General features: G+C 41.5%; 1 protein-coding gene across 2 annotated transcripts; it reads left to right on the top strand.

The window, feature by feature from the left end:
- The first annotated feature begins 1,816 nt into the window (after window positions 1-1,816).
- On the top strand, window positions 1,817-25,398 carry LOC119729666. 2 transcript variants are annotated; one of them, XM_038202332.1, is made up of 23 exons: window positions 1,817-2,166; window positions 7,429-7,746; window positions 7,869-8,207; window positions 8,820-9,158; window positions 9,859-10,182; window positions 10,660-10,965; window positions 11,557-11,883; window positions 12,192-12,512; window positions 12,778-13,095; window positions 14,131-14,469; window positions 15,769-15,876; window positions 16,743-16,865; window positions 18,671-18,783; window positions 19,403-19,525; window positions 20,468-20,873; window positions 21,015-21,199; window positions 21,370-21,534; window positions 21,807-21,931; window positions 22,217-22,316; window positions 22,846-23,011; window positions 23,567-23,633; window positions 23,802-24,093; window positions 24,222-25,398. In XM_038202332.1, exons 1-23 carry the CDS (start codon window positions 2,034-2,036, stop codon window positions 24,558-24,560), a joined length of 5,376 nt encoding a protein of 1,791 aa, XP_038058260.1. In that variant the 5' UTR covers window positions 1,817-2,033; the 3' UTR covers window positions 24,561-25,398. The 2 variants fall into 2 exon arrangements, with proteins under 2 accessions (XP_038058260.1, XP_038058259.1); XM_038202331.1 differs by having other exon boundaries at window positions 19,367-19,525.
- The last annotated feature ends 807 nt before the right edge of the window (window positions 25,399-26,205 follow it).

The following is a 26,205-nucleotide window of genomic DNA, read 5'->3' as shown; positions in this document are numbered from 1 at the left end:
ATTCTTTTGAAATTTCCCGATACGATAAATTCTCTGAAATTAAGCACCGTCGTTTTTAGTATTAAAAAAAAAACCTCTATAGAAATATATTCTATAGACAGTATTAGCCATCCAGGGTCCACTTCGCATTCACATCAGACACTATGAAATGTGCGCATGCGTCAGCGAAATTAACTGTTTCTCTGAGGAACGAAGACCTTACAGATTGCCGGGATTTTTCCCTGCAAGACATCCATCCATCCCTACCCGAAGGACTAGTGTTATTGAATTGAAATTGAAAGAAATGGGATTGTTTTTTCTTCAATACCTGGTGCGCTCACGAGACTGCATCATGCGACGCCAGCCCTGCTGAGAATTAATTGGACTCAGCATGGACCCTAGGCAGAGAATGACTTAGGCCTACTTCATCAGTCTTTAAATCTCAAAATGTCAGAAACTTTCTGTTGGAGACCAAAAGTATACGAAAATCGCTCATTTAGTGTTATCCATCCACGTGTCTCAAATTCGACACTGTCTTGATAATAATAAAGAGTTAATCAAACAAGATTTTTTTTTAAATACAATACGCGACCACGGACAACTCCCCAAAGAAACAGATTATATGAACGTGGAGAGAAAAGTCGGGGAGTCGGGGAGTCAGTCAGTCAGTCAGTCAGCGAGATATAGGCACAAAGAGGAACCAGCAATATCATGAGCGGCGATATCAACTGTTAATAGCAGGTGAAGCTGATATGATACTTTACTCCTAAAACAATTGAGTGCGTGTACACTCATGTAACAGCCTCCAATTGGTTTACAATAGGAACCATTAGAAATGTCGCGGACGGGATATACGCGCGCATGCGGCTCGGAAAATGTCACCTTTTTGCGTTTTTATTTTATCGGGCACATAATCAGCAATGTGCATATTCAGCAATGTGTAGATAACTGGGATTGTTGTAAGTTATCACACAAAATAGAGATTTACTGTTTAAGCCATATTAACGAGCCGCATGCGTAGGCCTATCCCGTACTCGCTTCCCTACTATTATTTCCCGCCATGCATTAAAACAAAATTAAGAAACAGAACACTTCTACTTTGATATACAACCATGCACTACCCTGCCTCATCCTGCCCCGCCCTGCCTCATCCTGCCCCGCCCTGCCTCATCCTGCCCGCCCTGCCCCGTCGCGTCCTGACCCGCCTTCCCACGGATCAACATATCATACACCAAAACCAAGGCTCGACATAGGCCTACATGTTATTGCAATTAATAAAAAAGCCCCTCACAATCGAAGTTCGTCATTAAACTTCATGATGTTTACGGATTTTCAAGGGATCCATATTGCCAATTCCCCCTCCCAATCGGCCGGAACCTGAACTTTACTATTATTATTATTATTTCGACTCTTAAACATTTTCTTGCTTTCTGATTTTTTTTTTGCAAAGCAAATTTCACTTCTCTTCTCAATCAAGACATCACTGATGTAACAGTTGCCTACCATTCCCATCTGACGACCTGTCTACAATTTCCTCTATGTATTCTTTTTTCGTCAGTTTGGCCTAATGATCAATTACTACGTAACGCCATATGGTCCCGTTTTGGGACTTCATTACGAGGACATTGTTATGCAGATGTCCAGGTGATAGATCGCCAATCAAAAACAGGCGACCGTTGTTAATGATTGGGAATCATCAACAACGGTCGCCTGTTTTTTAGTCAGCAGATGGGGGATTAAAGAAATGACGCTTAAGGGAGGCGTCATCAGATCGCTCATCACCATAGAAACAGCTACTGAGAGAAAAAAAACTGAGGCCTTATAAAATACACCAAGGAATAACACCCTCCCCGCACTTTCAATCCGGAGGCATCCTTGCCACATCGGATAACAAATTGAGTGAGCTGTTGAGCCGCCGTCAAACAATTGAAGTTGTACCGCTGCTTCTGTGGTTCGTTTACTTTAAACAGAACATTCCATATTGTGATTAACATTGCGGTCATTTTTTGGCGATCCATTCCACTTGCAAAGGACCATCGATTTGGTCCGATGACATGACTTCGGCGATGGCAGAAGATGATGGAGAACGGCACAGCTACGGAGGCCATTCTCATAAGATGGTGCTGATGATGATGTTGTTCCTTGCGGCAGGTGGACTTCAAGCGAACGCGCAAGTTTCTCCACAAGGTAGGCCCTACATGTATATTGTTTGCAGTGACATTGTTTTGGAAGTGCAACGTTTGTAGGGTCCAGAGTTGTAATGACTTGAGTCAATGACTCGACTCGAGTCCGACTGAGTCACATTTTTTGGTGACTCGACTCGACTCGAGTCCCTCAGGGCAAATGACTCGACTCGGGTCGAGTCACTGCGAGCAAATGACTCGACTCGAGTCGAGTCCCTCATCAGAATGTCTCGACTCGACCCGAGGAAGGCTAATAAGGCTCGAGTCCCAAAAAATAAAAGCAAAATTTTAGGAAAAAATATTTGCAATGACTTACACCGGTGACGGTTTTTGTTCAAGTCACTTTCGCTTAGGATGTTCGCGAAAAATGTGTACATTTGTACACATTATACCGTTTATACGTGGTTTGATCAGTGTCCCCATTAGTTGAATGGCGATCAGCTGGCACCCCCTTTTTATTTTTTATTAAGAGTCAAATGTGGTGTAACCACATGTAGCTCTTGTTTCATCCTTTCCAGCGCCGTCGCGCAAGTGACAGCAAGTGAAAAAAACACCTCCCTTGCAAAGTGACTGACATTAGCTCTAATGAACACAAAACACTAAACACGTCTGCTATTAATTAGGCCTAATAGCCCTTAAATCGGTACATTTCATAAAATTACGAAAAAATAATGCAATGGTGTACACATAGGCGCGCCTGCCCTAAAGAGATTATTCTGTAAGTTGTATTATTTCACAATTCCATTTTAATATCACATAATTATGTAAATTAAATGTCACTAAGAGAATGAAAGTGACAACGTCAGTAAATTGTCCCGAAGGAGACAAATGAAAATTGCCTTCTGATGACCTCTTAGTGTATTAAAGGGATCATGCAATGATTTTTTTCTTAGGAACATAATTTTTTCGTGCAACATTCTGCTCCTCTTAAATGTATGAAAACTGTTTACCTATTTGGTAAGTTTTATTGAAAAGAGTACTTCTTTAAAAATTTATAAATTGTCCATGCTTTTCCGGACAACTGAGGGCGCTGTCGCTGTGATGTCATTTCGGGAAGACACTGTTCCCTTTAGGGGTTTTCTGTAAAAAAAAATATAAAAAAAATCAAACCCAAAACTTTGCTCATTGGAAACATCTGTGAGAAGAGTTTGCTTACTGTCGTACTGCCATGTACTGACACAACAAGGAATCACCAAAAAAAAAAAGCAAATTCTATTCTGAAAAAAAAGGTGATTAACGGTGGGTTCGCTGCGCTATTGGATTATAAATTATCAAATTTCAATTAGTCCTATACTGATTGTCTATCAAAAAGTGACAACTGTGGGACGGATCGGTGGTCCTATGTTAGATAAATATATTGTAATGTATATATTACACGTCAGAAAAAGTGAGAACGGCGAGTCTGTTGTCCCGTTGCATTTTGACTGTATTAATGAAAGGCTTGAGATTTGAAGTTTTGCATGGTGAAGGGTAATAATAAGGATAAGTTGTTGCGGTAGCAAATTAGTGAGTATGTGTGGCTCTGGTTCTTTTCAGAACCACACATACTCACAAAAGAGAGTTTGCCACATGGTGCTACCGCGACAACTTACCTTAAACACTATGTAATTTTTTTTGGGGGGGCACAATTTTAGTCCCCCAAAAAGTGGGTCCAATTATGGCGTAGGGTTCGAAATTATTTTGGGTCTCTGTGGTGCGATTTGAGGCAATTTCTGACCACTTTGACCAATTGTTTTCAAGGAAAAGAAGGCAGTGTACGCAGTGCCTGCCTTTATTGCGACGTCACTTTAACAAGAAATTGGGTTGGGGGCATGGTCCCCGTTGGCCTCCGGATCCGCCCTTGTTTGATTTACGTACATTTTGTTCGTTTCCAATAGTAACAGCACGAAAAATCCAAAGAAGAATGTTCAAAACCTAACCTGTTGAAATTTCATCTCAGTGGATAGTACACTTTTCGAGGAAAAAAGTGAAAATCCATTTTGATCACGACACACGATGATCACGACACACGATGTCGTTAATAGCACACTTGATTTCCAAAAATCAGTCAATAATGATTGATCTGAAATCAACAACATTTTTCAACTAATTTCACGGGTTGTTTAATAGTACCAGTACGATCTTTAATGCAAGCAAGTATTTTGATAAAAATTCGCACTAAAGGCTATATTTTGGGATAAATGTAAATCCTGTACTCTCTGAATTCCAGAGAGTGATATTATAGAGACGGACAAGTTTGAGTGAAAATCACTCAAATTGTAGATTGAAATAAACTGGAAAAAAAACCACTTCAGTCAAATCTCGAGTGAAAACTCGATCAATTCAGTTTAATGAATTTCGGCACTCTAGGACGTCTGGTCCCTATGTACATGGGAGTAAAATGTCACTGGAATAAAGTTAATTTTCACATTTCTGAAAATAAGTATGTTTTGAAGTACTTTGAAATTTCCCATGGGACAAAAAAGTGACAAATGCTGGTCTGTTGCCCCGTTGAATTGTGACTGAATGGCATTTCTTATGAGAAAAAGAGTGTGTTGTTCCATTGCATTTTAAGTTTGTAAATTTTCATCTTTGACAATGAACCCCAAAGAAGTCTCCCCCCCCCCTACCCAATCTTCGACTGAAATTTCCCCATGGTACCGTTTATATTTTTTGTCAGCGCAACTTCTGGGGGCCGGGATGATCAAAATGGCACATCCCCCGGCCCCCACAGTGGGGAGATACATCCTCTCCTCCCCCCCCCCCAGGATTTATCTCCGTACTTCAAGAAATGACCTACATGTACTTCGCTAGCTTCGATAACATTTCACTACGTGATCACGCAACAAGTTTGGTCAAAGTGACTTACCAATGCTGCCTTCGGTGCGGCAAAGCCTCCTTCCCCGCGAAGCGGGCGAGGTGCAAAGCCTTGTCTTAGAAAAACCTCAAATGTACAATCATCAATAAACTTCCAATGTGATTCAATTGGGAATTTTCATGAAGTTCACGAACCAAAATCACTTCGTAGAATAATCTTCATGAAATTAACGACCGAACCCGATTCGCTAGGCAGGGTATTAACTGGCGGCCGCCAGATATTAAGTGGCGGCCGCTAGATAACTGTACAAGAAATGTTCTCACGCGTTTTCAAAAATATATTCATCCCTTATCGACTGGCACTTTCCGTCTTCCGTAGAATTTAGCTTCCCTAAAAGGTTAGTAAAAATCGAGAAATAAAGAAACACATAAGAAATTCCGGACAAGTTGGGAAAGGGCTTCGCCGCTCTTGTCTAATAACGCCAATTAAAGTCAGGGGCGGATCCAGACTGCCATTTGCCGGGGGGGGGGGGGGGGCTAGAATTGTAATGAAGGGTGCAGGACCTGCGAGCGCGGAGCGCGAAGCCCTTACTGCGTGGGGTTCGGGGCCCGCTTAAGGGGCCCGAAAAAATTTGGATTTTAGATGCTCTGTAGTGCAATCTGAGGCGATTCCTGGCCACTTTCCACAGTTTAGAAAACGTTTTAAACATCGAAAATTCCATTTAAATTTGTTATTTTTTTGTGCTTATAAAGTTTGTTATGTACTCAAAGTTGAGAACCATGTTCCATCTCCGTATTTTTCCACAAATGTTGGTTTGGAAAGGGATTTAGGCAACTTGTAGTCCGAGCCTCAGCCATTCGCTGCTGAAGTTACAAAAAATGTGGGGGGCACCGCTAGAGTGAAATTATAGCATAGAGGAAATTTGGCCGGAGGACTAATGCGAGCGCGGAGCCCGCTTAAGGGCCCCGGAAAATTTTGGATTCTAGATGCTCTGTGGTGCAATCTGTGGTGCAATCTGAGGCGCCACTTTCCCCTGATTTGTTTTAGCAGAATTGTTCAAAATTATGAGGGCATATTTTGTTTCATTTGTTTCAAATACATATAGGCCTTTATTCTCTTGCTCTTATAAAGTTTCTTCTGTATTCAAATCTTAAAGTTGAGAACATGCACATAATTTGTAATTGTTCGGTCACATAACTGACATCGGTCACATAACTGACATGAATTTAAATATTTCATTACAGCGGGTGCATATTTGGGGGGTGTGACAAACTGGCATGAAACGTATCAGAAAAAAATATTTTAACAGAATCTGAAGTGGCCATTGTTTGATTTTGTTTAGTCACCAATCCCGGAGCGTGAAAACGGTTTGACCTTCATACGCATTGTACGCGGCAGTTGTCCGCGTGCAGTCTCATGGACGTATGACGCGCTAAACAATACGCAAAATGAGACTTCACTACAGTTTGTTTTACCTTGGTTTTATCCGCCTATCGTGCGGCCATCGTAACCCGTGCATAAAATCTTAGTAGGTGCGTAAAAATTGCCACGCCTTTTCGGTCACACCACGAACCGGCGTATCTCGATTTTTTTGCCAAATTGAGTTTGTCATTAACGTTATTATTTCATCAAAGTGCTCATTCTCAGAAACTTTTATTCCGATCGGAGTTCTAATCAACTAAGAACGCTAATTAGACTGTGCGGCGTATCTCTAAAAAAAAAATGAAAAATGCTGCACCAGCGTCGACATGAAAATTGGAATTTAGCGTTTCACGAACCGACGTATCTCTGTATCTGGCACACGGCCACTATTAAGCGCGTTGTATGACATACGATAAACATGATGAAAATCTGTTTCACGAAGTGACGAATAACTTTGGAGCTGAATTTCTCAAAAACTTGGCAACTCAGATGCACACGGATTGCATACAATAAAGTTTAATCTATAATTTACTAGCATAAACGAAACAGCTTGAATTCTTACACAGGGAGTATATGGAATGAGCCTACAAAATAATGACCAACTTTAAATCCGTTTTTCTCGAAACACAAAAAAATGCGATACGTCGGTTCGTGGTGTAACCGACGGATAGTTCTTCCTCAAACTCAAAACGCGTGGCCCGTCGGATCACCGTCCGTTTTTCACCGATAGAATACATTTTAAAATATTTGCCCCCTGCGCCCCCCGCTGGATCTGCCAATGAAAGCCACGATGGCCTTGGCGAAAGGCTAGAGAGTATAGGGCACGGACAACACACGTGTTTTTGAAAACTCCGTTATAAATATCAGCCACGGGAAATGGAACCCTCTTGCGGTCACTCGTGAACAGCCCCTCACAGAGTGCACACAGATGTACACACCCAACCTCATTGCCAGTCAATGTGTGTATAATAGTTTCTTAGATAACATTATAATTCGAAACGTATTTCATGTTCCTCCACCTGTCTTGTCCTCATCCACCTCACACAGATGAGTATCCAGTCCGACTTGTGGGCGGGGTCTCAGAGACGGAGGGGCGGGTTGAGATCTTGTTCAATGGCGAGTGGGGGACTGTGTGCGACGAAGGATGGGATTATGCTGACGCTAGTGTCGTCTGTCGACAACTTGGCCTCTACGGGCCCAACACGTCAATCCAAGCCGCCTTCTTTGGCGAAGGCACTGGTCATGTGCTCATGGCCCATGTTGGTTGCCATGGAAATGAGAGCCATTTGAGTGACTGCGCTTTTACAGGATGGGGCTTTGATAGTTGCCAGCATAATCGCGATGCCAGTGTGTCATGTCAAATAGGTGAGTCTTTTAACTGCTTTTTGTGTCTGTCGTCACTGCTATACTAAGCCATAACTTTAAATAAATGTGTTGAGTACTGGTAGCCAGGGTGTCCATTTTATCCCGTTTTTGTCTCTCCACAGCTGAGGAATTTCCTGTTCGTCTAGCCGGTGGAAGCACTGAGAGAGATGGGCAGGTGGAGGTATATTACAGGGACCAGTGGCAAGCCATGCTCGTTGGCAAGTGGAAAGCTTCTGTTGGCAGCGTCATTTGTCGGGAGTTAGGCTACCATGGGCCCAACATGTCCTACACCGAAGGCCCAGCCTCTGGAGGTTTGATAGGACCAGGATATGTGTATCTGGATGATATGAGCTGCGATGGGAGTGAGGAGAAACTGAATGATTGTACAATTTGGAGTATAGGTGGACCAGGGGTAACCGGGCTTATCTACCAAACTGTAGTCAGAGTTTCCTGCCAAACAGGTGAAGTCCAGTGCCTCTGTACTCCCCCTACCCCACCCCACCCCACCCCACCCCACCCCACCCCCTCCCCCTCCCCCGAAAAAAAATATAATACATTAAAGTTAAAATGTAAAAAAAAGGACAAAACAATCACTAAACATCCCTAAACAGAAAATTCCAGGTACTACATGGACTTTAATCAAATCAGTGCTGTGAATTTTAGAGTGATAATGTACCAGCAGAATAACATTTATTATTCACACACAGTAGACTGAATAGGCTACATAATCAGAGCCGATTCCTGTTGCTCAGCTTTGGAAATTATGTGCATTGCACACTCTGTGGATAACTCTCCCATTGCCCGATTGCCTGTCTGATTCAAACTTTACCAGACAAATTTCGACTTTCCAGAAATCAGTTTGTATCACGCTGTAAAAAGCAAAGACCATAATCTATTTAGGTCTATATCAACATTATGTCAATTTGTCCGATAACTTGTTGAGGCGCGCTATGGGCGCGCAAGTACAAATCGGACTTGAAATACTTGAAATGTTCCGGCGAATAGTTTTTCTTTGTCCCACGTTTATTAATTTGTGTCGTTTTAGATAACGGATGTGTCTTTTTTTATAATAGAGGATGAAGACTTTCTCTCTGTTCGGCTTGTTGAGGGATTGGACAGTAGTCAGGGAAGCTTGGAGGTGTATTTTGATGGCCACTGGGGCGTGATTCGTGAGACCAGTTGGGATGATGCCGGCACCGGTGTGGTTTGCAGACAGCTGGGCTTTGATGGACCAAATGTCACTCTGTACTCCACCTCATTCTTTGGCAGGGCTAATTTGAGAGACCCAGCGTTTTTCTCCATCTTCCGTTGCAGGGGCGACGAAGCAATGGTCTCCGATTGTCCACGCACCACTGGTTCGGGTGACTTGCCCTCCTATCAGAGTTTGACTGTAGGCATCATATGTCAAGCAGGTCAGTTTAAGAGTTTCAGAACTTTTTAAACTTAACTTGTGGAAAGCAGAAGTTTTGTATCTAATATATGCCTAATCAATAGACCCTTTTAAGGTATAACCTATTAAAGTTTATTAAAACTTCAAAAAGTTAAGTTTGAATTCTGGACATGTAATCACTTCACTTTTACACATAGATTATTCTGCAAAAATGCATCATATCACTTACAATTACATGTTTAAATACACATCGTCGCCAGGATTTTTTTCTCGAGGAGGGCTGAAATCACATTTGCAAATCCCCCCGAAATCCGTGCACATTTCCAGCACATTCTCGATCTATCATTTTTCGAGGGTGGGCAGGGGCATCCCCCCAACCCATTAAATTAACAGCAATATGAGTTCGCGCTTTTTTTTTCTTCCCCCCCCCCTTTTTCTCCTTTTCTTGTTTGTTTGCTTTTCCAGGGGGGTGCCCCCCCCCCCTCGCGACGCCCATGTTCCAGTGTAGAGTTCTACTATTTTTCATATTTTGTTCGTCAAAACAAACCAGCAAAGAGAACAGCAAGCTTACCAGACTTTTTTAGTGAAAGGAAATTATTTTCGACAAATTCAAGATTCATGCTTTGTTTGTGCATGTGTCTTTATATCTGAGATTAACAGGACTTTTAAATCAACTGTATAAGTGTTTAGCTTTAACTTCACCGAATTTTGTCCTTGCTCAGTGGCCGATCATCCAGTGCGACTTGTTGGTGAATATAATTCAACTAATGCCGGTCTGGTGGAGATGTTCTTCCATGGTCACTGGGTCGCTGTTCAGTTGAAGGACGGATCTGAATCAGCTTTTGCCAGTGTCATTTGTCGACAACTTGGATTGTTTGGTCCCAACATGTCAACCATTTCTCATTCTGCCTTTTCAACCCATCGAAGAACTTACACATATGGTATGCGTGGCGTAGCTTGCAATGGAACAGAAAGCAGATTGGTTGACTGTACCTTTGAAGGCTGGGCTAATATGTACCGCGGCGTTGGGGTTGTATGTCAAGCAGGTAAAAATCAATTAATTTTCATGTGAAATTCAGTCTTGATGTGAGATTGAAAGCTTTGCACATTGGAGGTGGACATGTGGCACACTGTGTGTAATTATTCTGCTCATTTATGAAGAAACGTTGGCGGATTGAAAAGACGATAATAAACGTTGAAACTTTGTCAAATATCAATAAGGAATAATGTTGTCGACGAACAGACCTTACCCTGAAATGGCCAGTTCTGCAAAACTTTAATACCTGATTAATGATAGATTCAACACGAGCAGCCAAACCGCTATCACATGCACATGGGGTTTCTGTCCCGGTGTTGTTGGGGGGGGGGGGAATTGGATTTGGGGCAAAATTGGATGAGGTTCTTACCAAGCATGTTCCGGAGAAAAAAAAAATATGTACTTAACTTTCAACTTATAAACTGTCTGACTTTGCCCTCATTTGTTGGATCAGTAAGCAATGTTTTTCCTTGTGTCTTTGCCTTAGTGGATGACCATCCAGTTCGGCTTACTGGAGGTTCCTCCAGCACCGAGGGAAAGGTAGAAGTCTTTATGAATGGTCAGTGGGGTGCAGTGTGCGCTGATGGCTGGGATACATCACATGCTAGTGTGGTGTGTCGACAACTTGGCTTTCATGGGCCAAACACTTCCCTACATTATCCAAAGGAAGAAGACCAGTTACAGTATCTGACTTCTGTTACTTGCCAGGGTCAGGAAGAGCGGCTCGTAGATTGTGATTTTAAGGGTTGGGGTGCCTACTGCACGACCCTAGCTGCTGTCAAATGTCAGACTGGTAAGTTTTTAACTAGCTGGTTGATAAACAAAAATTGGTTTCAAACAGACTTCCCATTCCATAAAGCAATGATTTGTGCAATAACGATTTACATAAATGTTTGAATCTTTAAGTTTGGTAAACTATTTATAGATGAGGCAACAATAATACTGTCTCCATTTTTGCAGTCAAATGCATCAATGTTGTCTGAATAGTACAAGATATTTAGTTACGTTACCATATTCATTAGCGGATCCATGAGGGGGCCAGCAGGGGCCATTTTCCGATTTTTTATGTTTAATTTGTTATTCTTTTAATTTTTTTTCAGCAAAATAAATTAAAACGTTGAGTATCTCCCTCGCAAGCCTTCAGCAACACATACCTTTTTAGTTTTAATGTTACAATGTGGGAAAAAGCGCACGATACTGTATACTTAATCCCCTTCCCTTAATCAAAAAAAATACTCGAGCTCTCTTGGCCCCTCCGAAAATTTGGTGCTCAGTCCGCCCTTGACTATAGTACTAATTAAGTGATACGGGTTTTATGGATATCTTTGAAGTAAATTTTTTTTAAAATAAGTGTGGTTGTTGCCTTTGTGCTCTTAATCTCCAGACGAGGAATACCCAATACGGCTTGCTGATGGATCATCCAGCTCTGAGGGTCGTGTAGAGGTCTTCTTCAACGGTCAGTGGGGTACTATATGTGACACCAATTGGGATGATGCTGCCGCCAGTGTTGTATGCCGTCAGCTTGGATTCCCTGGGCCTAGTCTGGGAGTGAGACAAGCCTTGTTTGGGAGAGGAGATGGTCCGAAGTACTTGAAAAATGTGGACTGTGAGGGTCACGAAGAACAGCTGACTGATTGCTCTTTTGAGGGCTGGGCCATCTATCCGTACCTCTGCAGTCGTGTGTTGGATGCTGGTGTCATCTGTCAAGCAGGTATTTTTAAGCATCTTAGACTCGGATTCAATTCCACAAATCTCTAGTCCTTATTTTTTTATGGTTGAGACTGCTTGCCCCAAAATGAAAGTGTTTTTAGCCGTTGGCCTGTCATAAAGTCATGACGGTTAATATATATTTTTTTATTTTGCATAATGCTTTTGAGAAAGTGCATGTTCCCTTTGAGTCTCAGTCAGTTGGAAAACATTTAGCGCTACTACTAACTAAAGAGAAATCATGTAAAATGCCTTTTGTTTTTCATAATTTTTACAAATTGTTTGCATGTTTTTCTAAATTCTTTATAACAGATGAAGACTTCCCTGTTCGATTGGTTGATGGGCCAACCCTGACATCAGGTCGTGTGGAATTATTCTTCCATGGCCAGTGGGGAACCGTGTGTGATAGCAGGTGGGATGACTTGGATGCTGCTGTAGTTTGCAGGCAACTTGGCTTTAATGGTTCCAGCATAGCCGTGTCGGGTTCGTTCTTTGGGCAAGGCCAGGGCCCAGCTTTCCTATCCCACGTGGACTGTTCCGGTAACGAAAGCCGACTGAGTGATTGCATCCATGTGGGTTTAGGTTCCAGTTACTGCTCTCACCGCGTTGATGCAGGTGTAATATGCCAGGCAGGTAAGGTTTGAAATTATAATCACAATTTTAGAGTCTTTGTGTGGCCTAGATAGTTAGGAGCTTGGCACAATTTGATTTATTTCTAGGCTTGATCTCACATTCACTCTGATGTATCAGAGCTATCAGCCGAAATTCAAAATCAAACAATAAAAATGCCGTATTCTAATATCTGCAGAAGTTGCAAATTATCCGTACTAGGCAAGTCTACGAATATGAATTCCAAATGAAGTTGTTACTTTTCCCTCTTTTTTGCCTCCTTATGAAGATGACTCCTTTCATGTTCGTCTGGCTGATGGCCCGTCTCATAATGTGGGGAGAGTGGAGATTTACTTCAATGATCAGTGGGGGACTGTTTGCCGCAGAGACTGGGATGCAAAGGATGCAACTGTCGTCTGTAACCAGTTGGGTTTCCATGGAACCGGGAGGCCTGTGTATGCATCGATATTTGGGCGTGGTAATGGACCGTACATTATGAACGAAGTTGATTGCGATGGTACTGAGAGAAGGCTGGCTGACTGTCGCTTCAGTGGCTGGGGGAAAAACAAGCAATCATGTGATGACACTGTTGGGGTCGTCTGCAGTGGTAAATATTGATCATTCCACTGGAAATTGCGTACTGTATTTTTGCTAAGCAAAAGACAGGTAAGCAGCCAAAATATCATGCGACTGGTTCTCGGCCTATTTCTCTACAGATGGAGTTTCGTTTCAGTTGGTCCTGGCATGCTTTCATCCATTTTTTTTTTACAGTGGATTATCTGCAGGGGATCAAGTCAGGAAACACCTATACCTTTCCCTTTGGCAGCAACCCGTTTGACCCCATAGAAAGCCAATATTGCTGCAAATCCCTACCCTCAAACCCGGATTTGCCCCTGATTATTCTTTTTTTCTCAAACTTTTAGGCCTAATCGATATTTCTCCAAACAATATAAATGCAAAAGCAGAAATTAGCAGGTGCACGCAATTCAACAGAAAAGCATGTTAAAGGGAATGTACAACATTTGCAAACATCAAAAAAATAAATGACCAAATTATCACAAAATACTTCACTGGACTGCCAGGGGATGGCAGTCTGAAGCATCCTGTAAAACAATGGCTCCTGGTGTGCTCACATTTTCAAGTCAAGTGATATTTTTGTATCAATTTCCAACGCTGGTCGGCCGATCAGCGCTGGAAAAACTTACTTTTCTTCAAAAACTGCTCTTATTTTTTTATATTTAGTTATTCCACATTGTCTCAGCAATTGATTACACATCTTCTAAGGGGTACAACTGATTCTCTGACCTTACAATTCCCCAACATCTACAAATTGCTCTGTTTCATTTTAAGTGCGGTCGGGGAACCAGACTACAAGAACACGATTTGTTTGCTTGATTTTCCAGCAGCTACGGACCCAAAGCGTAAAATAAGTCAGTATAAAATGTTTTGCTATAACATACTAACCCCCCAAATCCATCCATTTCTAAAAATTGCAGCAAAAGCAAATGATGTACATTCCCTTTAAGGTTGTAAGAGTGACCAGCTTGTGTGTTTTGTAATAATATAATACCATTGTCTTATAGTCGGCATCAACATCCTGAATCCTTAAACATATAGGCTTGCATTGCCTCCTCGTTAACAGATTTGTTCGGATCTACATGCCCACCACCAGAGACTTTCATCGACCACGTTGATGGACAGTTTACAATCCGGAAATATGTCATAAAGGATATGTCAACAGCGTCTGACGCATCCTGGACAGAGCCAGTCCTTGTCAACATGCCAGAGAATTATGTGAACTCCACAACCTGTACGTATGCTGATGGCCGACTGCCTCCGGGACCATGCCGCTCTGGTGGAAGCTTCAACATCACACGTCCATTCCTAGTTCGGGAAGAGACCAAGCACAAAGTGGAGTACCGTATCACCGACCTGGATGAGAGTGTCACCTATTCCTGCATATTCTACATATCGGTCGCAGGTAGGCCTGCATGGGTTTTTATGTCCTCACAATTTTTAAAAAGTTGTCACTAGTTGGGCCTAAGGACGGATCCAGGACCAAATGTTCGGGGGCGGCAGGAGGGCTAAAGTATTTTTTTTCTCAAAAAAAGGGAAGGGGATCAAGTGTATAGAATCGTGTCATATAGTAACGTGTAACATTGTTATACAAGGTGAGTTTAAAAAAAAGAAAAAAAAACGGTACCCAAACCCCCAAAAAATATTTCATATTTTAAAAAGTATGTAGCACCAAAAATAATAATGACTGGAAACCCAATTTCATGAGCTACTTTTAGATGAAAGAATTACTGAAATTGCTCAATCCGTTCAAAGAATATTACCTTTTAAACACAGTGACCCTAAATCCTCTTTCGTCAAAAAAAAACCCACTTTATTGTGTGTTCTGACTGTTTGGAACAACAAAGAAAATGAGACGGTCTACTTGTTTCAACAACTGTCAACAACCGTAGTACACAATATTTTTATTAACAATCCTGCTTAGCGATAATAAGCTAAACAATATGATTTATACAATCCACTTTTATTAAAAGACGGGCCTTCAAAAGGACTTGAATATTAAATATTGTTGAATATTTTAATTTTTTAAACTGAGGTTTTATCGCTAGTGATGTTTAGAGACAATTGTGACGACGATTCTTGCAATCGCATATTTGGACGAAAGAGGTTTTAGGGTCATTGTGTTTAAATGGTGATATTCTTTGAACGGATTGAGCAATTTCAGTAATTTTTTTTCATCTTAAAGTAGCTTATGAAATTGGCTTTCCATTCATTATTATTTTTGGTGCTACATATTCTTTTAAATATGAAATATATTTTGGTGGGTTTGGGTTCCGCTTTTTTGACTCGCCCTGTATTAAAACCAAAAGGTATGAGTAACTGATGGCTTGTGAGGGAGATATGCAACGTTTTAATTTATTTCTTGAAAATTTAAGACAAAAGGTGTCTTCACTCCTCCGATTAAAAACAATTTTTTTTTTTGGGGGGGGGGGGGCAATGACCCCGTTAACCACCTTTCAGCTCTCCCCCCCCCCCCCCACACCCCTGGATCCTCCAATGGTTGGGCCCAGCCTTTTTACAACCAGGTGTCCCTTGAAAGTTCAATGTTCAGAGAATGTTCCTATGATCTGGCACATCGGTGGATTTAAAAGTCTGTAATACCTGATCTCTTCATACCAGACTTAATACATTTGTACATTTTAAAGTTGCATGCCTTGGCCTTTTACTTGATGTATAATCAAAACTTGTTTCACATGCTTGGTAGTGGTAGCGAGACCGATCCTCATCAACATTCCTGTCTTCAGAGATGATGATGACCAGCAAGAATCACCTAGTACTTCTATTCCAGAGCCTACAACAGCTTCAAATCAGGGTGAGTTCATGAGCATACCATTGTCCATATTGATTTCATCTTCCGATTGTTCCGGTGACGTCTTTGAGGCTCGAAATACAAATAGGTATTCTAGGTCAAAAATAGCATAAGGGAAATTGGTTCAAAAGGGTGCATTAACCAACCTCAACATGTTACCACCATATGTTTTTTCAATCACCAACCAAATAATGGTGTTTTTTTCACTGTTCAGACTCAATGTCACTCATCAGTATTTTCGTTCTTTCCGTTTACTTGCGTTCCAAATTTCTTTTGGAAGTGGTTGCTGAAATCACAACCCATCATGTCAACCATAAGAATGTTTTACACAAAGCGTAACACATGTACAACTTGTATGCAAAAACGAATACCTATTGTAATCAATCGACTACACCTGTAGGTTGTAAATGACAACTGAGTGGCCATTTTAGGCTCCTTGTTAAACTTTTCCACCACAGGAACTACAAATAATTTGCGTATACACTTCCGATGCAATTCATGAATAATTTAGTGACAATATCAGAAATAATATTATATGAACTACGTTCTCAACCTGTTCATCAGGTGGTGTGCGGATGAAGCATAGGGGAACTTGAAAATGTCTGCTGTTTGGAAATATTATTGCATTTCCATTTAAGTTGTGGCAAACTGGAGGGATGCATGTAGCGTCGTGTACATTGAGCTTGCAACTTTGTAAACAAAAGGGTTAAAAAGCTTTATTGCAGAACTAAACATTACAAATAATAATGTGCGTTTATCAATGCCAAAACAGCAAGAAAACATAAAAGTTCATTTCAATATGTCTCGCCCTCTATATCAGCAGACATCAACCGGTGACTAAATTGTTTTATTTCTTGTTTTCTTGAAAGGTTCGTCATATTGCCATGTATATCAACACTATGACCCAGTCAACGGTTTTCTAACTTGGCCATTCACAAGGGCAGGCGAACAGGCAGAGTCTTCCCAAAGATGTCCACCTGGTTCAGATCGTGGTATGTCATTAACTTGGCATCAACTTTAAGACGAAATTAGCTCAGTCGGTGCAATTCACAATCAGTATCCTTTTTGGACATAATTAATAACCCTCAGTCTCCCATATCGTTGAAAATCCTCCTGGCTGTTTTTTTTTTTCTTAGTATGGGGCTTCAGTTGGTGACAATGATATAACATAGTGGAGGATTATGAGGATCCGGCGAGATTCCTAGCCCAAAATGCTTTGACATTAATTGATGAGAAACATGACGATTGAGCAGACGGACCTGTACCCTGTTTCCACGTACATGTATCACCCAGTCTCTGCTTCCTATAGAGAGGCCTAGCAGCTATTGAAAAGGGCATTACTAAAGGCCCTGTCAGACTGTCTGCGATCATAATGCGCTCTTACTGCGTCCTTGAAAAATGGCTGCATGGGTCGCAACAACAACTACTAGATCGCAGCGACAGCTACATAGGTACTAGTCGCCAGATGGGCGCCAGAGGGACGCAAGCCGGTCATCAGGTCGACCCGCGATTTGCTTGCGCCACGACGAAACCGTCGGCATCAAGCAGAAAAATAATGCTCAGATCACAAAACTGAGAAATCGTGTGATGGTCGCGGAACACGTCGCAGAAGTTGAAATTGTTGTACTCGTACTCTTGCGACTGGTGATTTTTTTGAGCGCCAACTGATGCCGATCGTATTAATATCGTTGCAGTTACACTCAGGTCTCACAGAATCGGCGACTGAGTTGATCCTGACGGTCGTAGCTCAGCCGCAGCTTGATCCTGAAAAGTCAGTCGCCGACTGATCTGTGTCGTCGCAAGGTCGACCTGAGGCCGGCTTTAATGGTCTCCGATGAGCGCCAAAGTTTTTGAACATGCTCAAAACAATAACACCTCAGCGCTCTGGCCAGGGCGCCGTAATGACGCAACTCGGGCGCTGTGCGAGCGTGAATCGTGCGAAATTGACGTGGCATTGACGCAGCCAAGGCGCAAGGCAGTCGATGTATATAGTCTCCATGAGAAAGTAACTCGACTGCGATGAACTTGTAGAATAGATTTAAAACTGGACTGCGGATTGACCGTTTTATCGTGGTATTTATACAGCGCAAGTGACGTCACGTGAGCATATTTTGGTCGGATAGAGAGCGCGACGCAAGCTTCTAGGACGTATCAACAGAAAGTAGAGCGTGGTGTGAGCTCAGTGACAGCGCAGCGCCGGCAGCGACTCGCCTGAGTAATTGGGCTTGACAGGGGCGCATATATAGAGAGAGAATTGAGCGCATCGTAAGCGCGGGATGAGCGCAGTATGAGCGTAGCTTGAGCTACTCTCTGGCCACTTGAGACAGAAAATTGTCATTTTCTTGCGTCCTCGCTGCGATTGTTAAATTTATTAAATATTTTTGGTCGCCGTAAGGTCTCCTATGAGAGCGCATATAATGTGACAGGCCTTGTAAGTACGGAAACAGCAGCCATGAACCAGCGTTGTAATCGTTTTAACAACACATGGAAAGATGAATGTTTTGACAACCGATCAAAGAAAATTGAGGTTTAAAAAAATATATACATTATGTAAGTTGTTTAGCGCATAATTTTCAAATACGAATGATCGTTGCGTATTGAATTGTTCACTAAGATACGTGTTGACCCACAAAAGGTCAAGCAAAGCCTATGTTGCTAGGACAGGGTAATGGAATATCCTTTATGATAGCGTGCAGTTTTTATCACTTTGGAAGAAAGTTTTACGCAACAAAAAAAAGATAAGTGAATTTAACGAAGATGTTGGCAGTGAAATGATTTCGTCCTCTTTTTTTGGAAGCTGGCATGCCAAAAGGCATCGTGAATTGTTCATCACCTGATCTCCATGGTAACGATGCAAGATGGGAGGCCCCAGTAATGGTCAGCTGTAACGATAACACAAGCGAAGAAGAAGTAAGTTAGCCATGGAAGTTGACGTCTGCTGCTGATTTGCAATAGGGCGCATACAGCTGTAAATAATAATTCACATGAGGCAGTTTGCCGCCGCCTGGGAAGAGCTGATTGATCAACTGATTAATATCCACTCATACGGCAGACATTATGCTTCCATATATGCAGGTACCTAAAAGGGGTTCTTTGATGTTTTATTTTAGTATACACTCGGCTTTTCGGACAGTGTGCTCTGTCCGACCTCAGGAGGGTGAGGACGAACAGAGCACACTGTCCGAAACGTCGAGTTCTACACTCAACCAACCGGTTCTTGTCAGAACCACACTTCTATCCAATAACAGTACTGAATGATAATATTTTTGTGCAAAAAGGAACCAGACTATTTTTCCTTCCAGTCTCGCTTTGGTTACGTTGATTTGAATGGGAAAAATCAAGATGGCCGCGACATGATAATGATCTTTAGGTCCTCATAATATAGGAAAATACGACTGCGTGTGTGTTTGGATGTCGGCCGGGTGTGTGCGACGTTTAACAATTTTATGGGGAATTGTGGATTTACGTATCTGCTGGATTCCCTTCTCTTTAGGTGAACTATTACAATGAAGGCCTTCTTTATGAGCAGGTCAGTCAAGCTGAGATAATGCTCGGACAAATAGGAAACAATGATGAATTTCTAGCAAGACAACTTGACGAAGTGGTAGACATCCTGGACAACATAACCAGCTTGGGCTCTGGAGATCTACAGGTACAAAGAATTCTACTGCCATAATTATTTGTAGAACCTTCATGCACAGAACCGCAGGTGTTACAATTGTTGTGCCCCAACGTTAGCATTGCCGCGACCAGAGTTTTAGGAAGACCCAAACTATAGTTGGGATCTATACCAAACTATAGATTGTACTTCCCCAACTATGATTGGGACTGTCCCAACTACAGATGTGGACATTGTTGGGTAACACGTTCGAGCTTTCAATGTCACTTATCATTGGCACAAACTTTAATTAGCTGAAGTAAGCGAAGGGCTTTTGCTGTTTTTTTCAGCACCATGAACTCAAAATAACTGTAGTGATTGACTTGTGTGTGACTTGTGAATGACTTGCAACTGATTTGTGTTTAACTAATGACTGATTTGCGACTGACTTGTGACTGACGTATGACTGACTTATGACTGACAAGTGAATAGCTTGTATGTAACGTGTGACTGACTTATGGCTGACTGTTTGTGATTGAATTATGATCGACTTGTGACGGACTTCTGATTCTTGTTAACGTTGCTGGATTAAGCCATTATGGAGTGTGTCTTTAATACCAACAATTGCCAGGTAATGTGGTGCTGATGTTAATCGTAACTTTGACAAATTTCTTCTTAATCACAACTTTGCTCAACGTTTTCTGCTGAGACGCTCAAAATGTTGCCTTTGTTTCAAATGTTAATATTAAAAATGAAATAAAACAAGTAGTCAAGACAGTTGATTATTCTGTAATGTGAACTGTGAAAGTTCTGAATTGGATTACCCCAAAACAGCATGGCTGTGCAACACATTAATCTGCACTCGCAAAGTATATCAGTGTGAACATTATGGAACATATTCCGAATACATTTCATTTAACTGCTACGAGTAACTCCATGTAACTGAGGATGCAACCCAGAGAGACAGAACTTGTTTCACTTTTCATCCAAACACAGGTAACCGAAGCAGTTATTGGAGCTGTAGACAGCATCATGAATGCTATCAGGGGCAAAGAAGTGTTGGATCAAGCACATGGGAAGAATCTGGCCATCTTGATTCAATCCATCAACCAGCAAGTTTCATCTTCCCTTCGTCAAGGAGGAGAGATTAGCATCCAGAAGAATTCTATTCATGTGAAAGCCATCAGTGCTCCTCCTTCAGTGTTTCAGGACAGACTCAGCTTTGTCTCAGAGACCACTGGTGACTCCGGGCAACAAGGGTTACCTCTAGAGGGCGGTAATAGTACACTGGTAGGGTCAGAGGTGAAGGTGTATCAGGGCAGCAGCGAGATACCTAGCGATGGTCGCGTGAAGGCAGTCATCAGCCTACCAGCGAATCTTGAGGAATTGATGCAGGGATTTGGTATGAGTAATGATGCAAACACTGTTGGGTTTTCCTCATTACATTTTGAAAACAAGTCTTAAGTTTGATGTGGCAGTAACACAATCTTGCATTTGTGTGCTGAAACATTGACTTTTTCAATTATGTTATAATTCATTCCAGCTTCACCACGCATCAATGTGACTTTCATCATCTATGCTGATGATACCATGTTCCCATCATCCCTTGTGAAGGCGTCACAGTCAGAGAACCAATCAGCAATCAGTGTTGCAGGTCCTGTGGTCTCATTGGCTGTTGAGGGCATTACACTTGTAAATCTGACAGAACCAATTGCCATTGAGTTTAAGGTGAGGTCGTTTTTAATGAACACGTAATCGAACATGGACTGGTCCTTTGAATAAATTAATTAATGCGTTTTCTGGCTTACATACAGTTTCTTGAATTTTCATTAACCAATGTTTGCCTTGATTTTTAGTTTTTGTTTTCTTTTTTTCTTCTAAAAATCTATCACTGATAGACTTCGGCAGCAAGCATCTCTGACAGGGCAACTTGCGTCTTTTGGGACTTCACTCTGGAAAACGGCGTAGGTGATTGGTCTAGTGCTGGCTGTGAATTTCAGGGAGTGACCAATGGGAGGTACACTTGCCAATGTGATCACGCGACCAACTTTGCTGTACTTGTGGTATGTATTCTAAAACAAAGAGTACTGTTTGCGCACTTTCAATTGGAAAGTTATTTGTCTGTCATCATTGATAACAAGCATGTCATTGCTCATATCTCATGTTATGTCCAAAGAGTTCCCTCAGCATAACATGCATAACAGAAGACCGTCGCACTTTGTGTTTGAGAAGACTTGTAAATTGTACTTTCATAACTTCTTATTTGAACCAAGATGGATGTACCCAATCGGGTAGCCTACTCATGACTGACATGATTTGTTTCTTCTTCTTGCAGAGGCAAGGGGACTCGGCATATGAGGTTGAGGTCATAGGTCACAGTCACAACCTTTTCAACCAGATAAGCTGCATTGGATCAGCTGGGACCTACCTGATCATAATCGTCGTATACCTGACTGTGACGTAAGCAAATGCCTGTAAAATAATAAAAAGTATTTTTTGGCACCTGCTTCTGATGCACAATCAAATCAAACATAATTATGGACACTGTTAAAGCTAACCGAAATTGGAAGAAAATGGCAGTTTTCATATTTCGGGTGATTTGGAAGGCTTATCTGTCAAACGACTGGTCAAAAAGTTTTAAAAAAATGCATGCACGGCCAATTATTTGACATTGTTCCTTGTCAACAATCGTTTAAAAAATAATCACTTAACTCCAGCACTGCAGGAAACCATTGTATTTCACAGGAAACTGCGGGTCAATAAGTCTGGTCAGATATTTCTGCAATTTGTCTTCTCTCTGCTGATGTTGTATGCAGTGTTCTTTGCTGGTGCCTACAATGCAAGGGTATGTTTCTCCCCCCCCCCCCCCAAAAAAAATTCATCTGACAATTTTTCAATTAACCAGTCTTAGAGAGCTCCTTTAAGGCCAACTGACACCTGTCACGTGTTTAGATTCTCTTACCAATACTTTGATATTTCCCAGATGTCTATGATCATACAAAAGAGATATCGAGGGTGGGCATCACTGATATAATACTCAGTTTAAAGGAGCAACTCTTTCAACAAGTTTAACTGAATTCACAAATCTTGATGCCTTTAGAGAAAGAAAATTGTCATGTGAAAACTTATTTCAATTTTTACTTCGAACACATCCACTGTTTCACAGGAACAATTAAGCGTTTGACTTTTAGGATAGCACATGTGGTTTAAATTGTATGTGGAAAAGCCTTGGTGAAATGTTGGGAGGGGAAAATAAAAGGCATGTTTTAACTGTTGTAAACGGCAAAACGAGATTTTCTGAGAACCAATCCATTTCTTAAAGAACAGTAGAGTTTCCTAGTGCCATTTTAAATTATTTTTTTTTGGGATGTCAGAGTTCGAGCATACGCTGCGTAGCTGTGTCTGCCTTGCTGCATTTCTTACCCCTAACCACCGTGATGTGGACGGCAGTGGAAGCCAGATTCGTCTACACCAGAACACTCAAGATTTCCTCAACAGAAAGCTCTCTGGATGTCGTCCTTGCTAGCCTTGTAGCTTGGGGTAATTTCATATTTGTTTGAATTATGTACTATAAAACAAAATTTATGAATAACACGTCCTGGTATTTGACGAATTGGTGTTCCTTCTCAGTGTGTTGTTGTTTTTGTTCAATAACAACCATAATACTCTTACTCTGTCTGCCAGCTGCATTTTGTCCCAATTATACGAAGTATATAAGCGAGCCTTTAATATATTTCCATCGCAAAGTTTGCCAACGGCAAATTTGATGATTATGATAATTTATACATTTATATTGCGCAAATTCCATAGGAATATGATCATATGCGCATCACAATGATTATCCCTGTTCATCAGGAATGAGACCATTTTTCTGCAGCAGCTCGAGATCAGCGCAATTCGGTCTCAACCTTCACAAGTACCCATTTATACTCCTGGGTGGAGAGAGCAATCGTAGTAAAGTGCCTTGCCCAAGAGCACAAGCACCATGTTCCTCGTCAGGGTTCGAGCCAATCTACCACGGCACACGAGACCTACACCGTAGCCATTGGACCACAACGCCCCATCTGATATCTTTATTCTCAATATTTTCGGTAGGCATTCCTTTTGTGATGACAGGAACTGCAGTGGCTCTAGCAGTGGACCAGTACAACAACGAAGATTAGTGAGTACATTAAAGAACATGAACCACTATCTGTCAGGTTACCCCAAATAAATCAGGGTTATCCAAATACACTATGTAGTTGTGTATAGACACAGTTGTAGTGACCATAGACGCTTTCCTGTATGTAACTCAGAAGAGATAAATCTCTGATTTCTTGTTATATCCCAGCTGCATTGTTGCTCCAAGTCTGCTGCTGTACTTCGGTCTGCTTCAACCCATCGGCCTCATCCTGATCCACAACTTCATCACCTTTGCCATGGCCATGTGCAACCTCTCCAAACCACAAGATGAGGAGCAACCCATCCCATCATCCTCATCGTCCGTCACCAAGCAACTGCTTGCTGACGTCATCATCTGCACTCTGTTGGCAGTGGCCATTTTGTCTGGGTTTATGTCCGTTCACGACCACATCAACTCCCAGATCTACTCCGTCGTATTTTTGGCATCCAGTTGCCTACTGGTAAGGATGTAATCCATGTTCGACATTATGCATTCAAATATGACATCTGATATCTGAGTTTGTGTATTTATTTGCTCGTGTTTCTAAGGAATGAAATAAACTGGTTTGTCCTTTGATGACTTTGACAGGTGTGTACCATTGGTGCTGCCCTCTACTTAAAGACCAAAGATGCAGCGCCACGGCGTGATGAGGTCCTTGGCCTTCAAGACATTTCTGATTTCCAGGAGGAATCACAAATTTCTTCCCAGAAGACTACAACTGATGACGCCACTACAAGCTGTGGCGCCAAGCTTGAGAAGGAGGATGAATTCACCGTCAAAAAGGATGAAGATGACCCAGGCAAGGTCGCCTTTGAACCAAACGAAACGAAATCGATCTCCAATGAAGCCAATGAAATCGAAGTGGAATCCCTAGATGACCCCAACAGTGACATGAATGGCACTGTGCCAACAGAGGACATTGATTAGCAGACCCCGAAAAAAATGTGCACTGAATCAGGATGTCATGTTCGAATCGTCCAATCAGAGAATTGTTCTAGTTAATGAATATGTCTGGTTGCTAATTATATGTTTATTGTTGGTTAACTGTGTGACTCATTATCTCCCTTGTATTTTAAATATATATATTTAATTACGTAATGCCGTAAAGAAAATCACAATGCTTTGCGACTTTTGTGTAACGTGGTTTTGTATGAATTTAAAGTTTTATGTAAAAAAAGTAATGCACCTAATAAATTAGCTGCACTATGTTAAAATAATGGTATATATAGATTTGTGTTCTTGCATAATCAATTATCTGAATAATCAGGTTTTTAGTAGATTATCTCAAATGAATGAAGTGGTGAACGACAGTTTATTTATGTTGTAAGATGACAAGCACCATTCGCTCCAGTACTGTACACTATTTTATGGATGTGTAACCATCACTTTAACCAATACTTTAAAACATGTATGGTGGTATATTGATGTCAACTTTGATTGTACATATATTTCTTCAGTTGTTTATCGCGTATAGTGTTCTGGTTTAAGTCGATATCTGTGTCTGTAATGAAAAGAAAAGAAAGTCTTGTCTTGATATGTATATCTTCTTGTACCTCATTATCTTTGATCATGTCACCTGGAGGAGTACAGTTGTAACAATTAATGTATATTCATGTCATGCAAATATTGTCTATTCCACATTAATACCAAACAACTTAACCAATGTATGTCGTCTCTGTCATATAAAATGTTGTGTGAAATAAAACCCTTTCTAGTTTGTTTGTTTGTTTGTTTGTTTTGCAATGGATTAAGGACCATTCTGCATTTTCCCTGAAGCAAATTCAAATTGTTCAGGCGCGGATGGGGGGGGGGGGTGCCATTGGAAGATGGTACCAGCCCCCCCCCCCCAATTTACGGATGCCAATTCCGCACTGATTTGCTCATTTTGCTGATAAAAAAAAATTGAAGGGCCTGCCAACCCCCCCCCCAAAAAAAAAAAACACAATATCCTGGATCCGCCCCTGTTGTTGGCATGCAAAGGATGGACATCAGTCTATCAGATCTCGCACCGTATCTCTGTTAAGGCAGCGTACTGCAGACGCACAGAACGGGGAAAGTTTCCTTGCAGATAGACCTTGCCGTTTCGTACACGGACGTTTTGTCAACTTTTTGAAGGAATTTATTTTGCTCCTCCATGCCCATGGGCGTTACAAAACGAAATACATTAATCTTTATATAGGTTTTCCCGGTCAGTTTCCCAAAATGTTCATCCAAAATGTTCATCCACTTCTGAAAATCGGTTATTCATTTTCGTCTGAATTTTAGAATCGCTCTGAACACGCGTTTCAATTCGCTTCCAGGGCATTGGATTCCATTTTAGTTCAATCAATTAGGTAATTGAGCAGAACCTTTCGTTTATGTCCATTCAGATTCATCCGATCGTTTACAAGACTTCTTTTTCGCTTTTAGAAGGCGATTTCAAATATTCACCATTCTATTTCACCTTTACTTTAATGCCATCGGCACCAGATACAATAAGGGTTTCTTTTTCATTAACCGTCAATCAAATTAGTTGTACCTGAAGTCAATTTAGAAAAGGTATGCTTGCGTTAATTAATGCACATGTAACATC

The sequence above is a fragment of the Patiria miniata genome, unplaced genomic scaffold (genome assembly GCF_015706575.1).
Source record: "Patiria miniata isolate m_02_andy unplaced genomic scaffold, ASM1570657v1 HiC_scaffold_21, whole genome shotgun sequence".
Lineage (NCBI taxonomy): Eukaryota > Metazoa > Echinodermata > Asteroidea > Valvatida > Asterinidae > Patiria > Patiria miniata.
The sequence above is the reverse complement of the archived record's forward strand: the minus strand, read 5'-3'. Positions and strand labels throughout refer to the sequence as shown.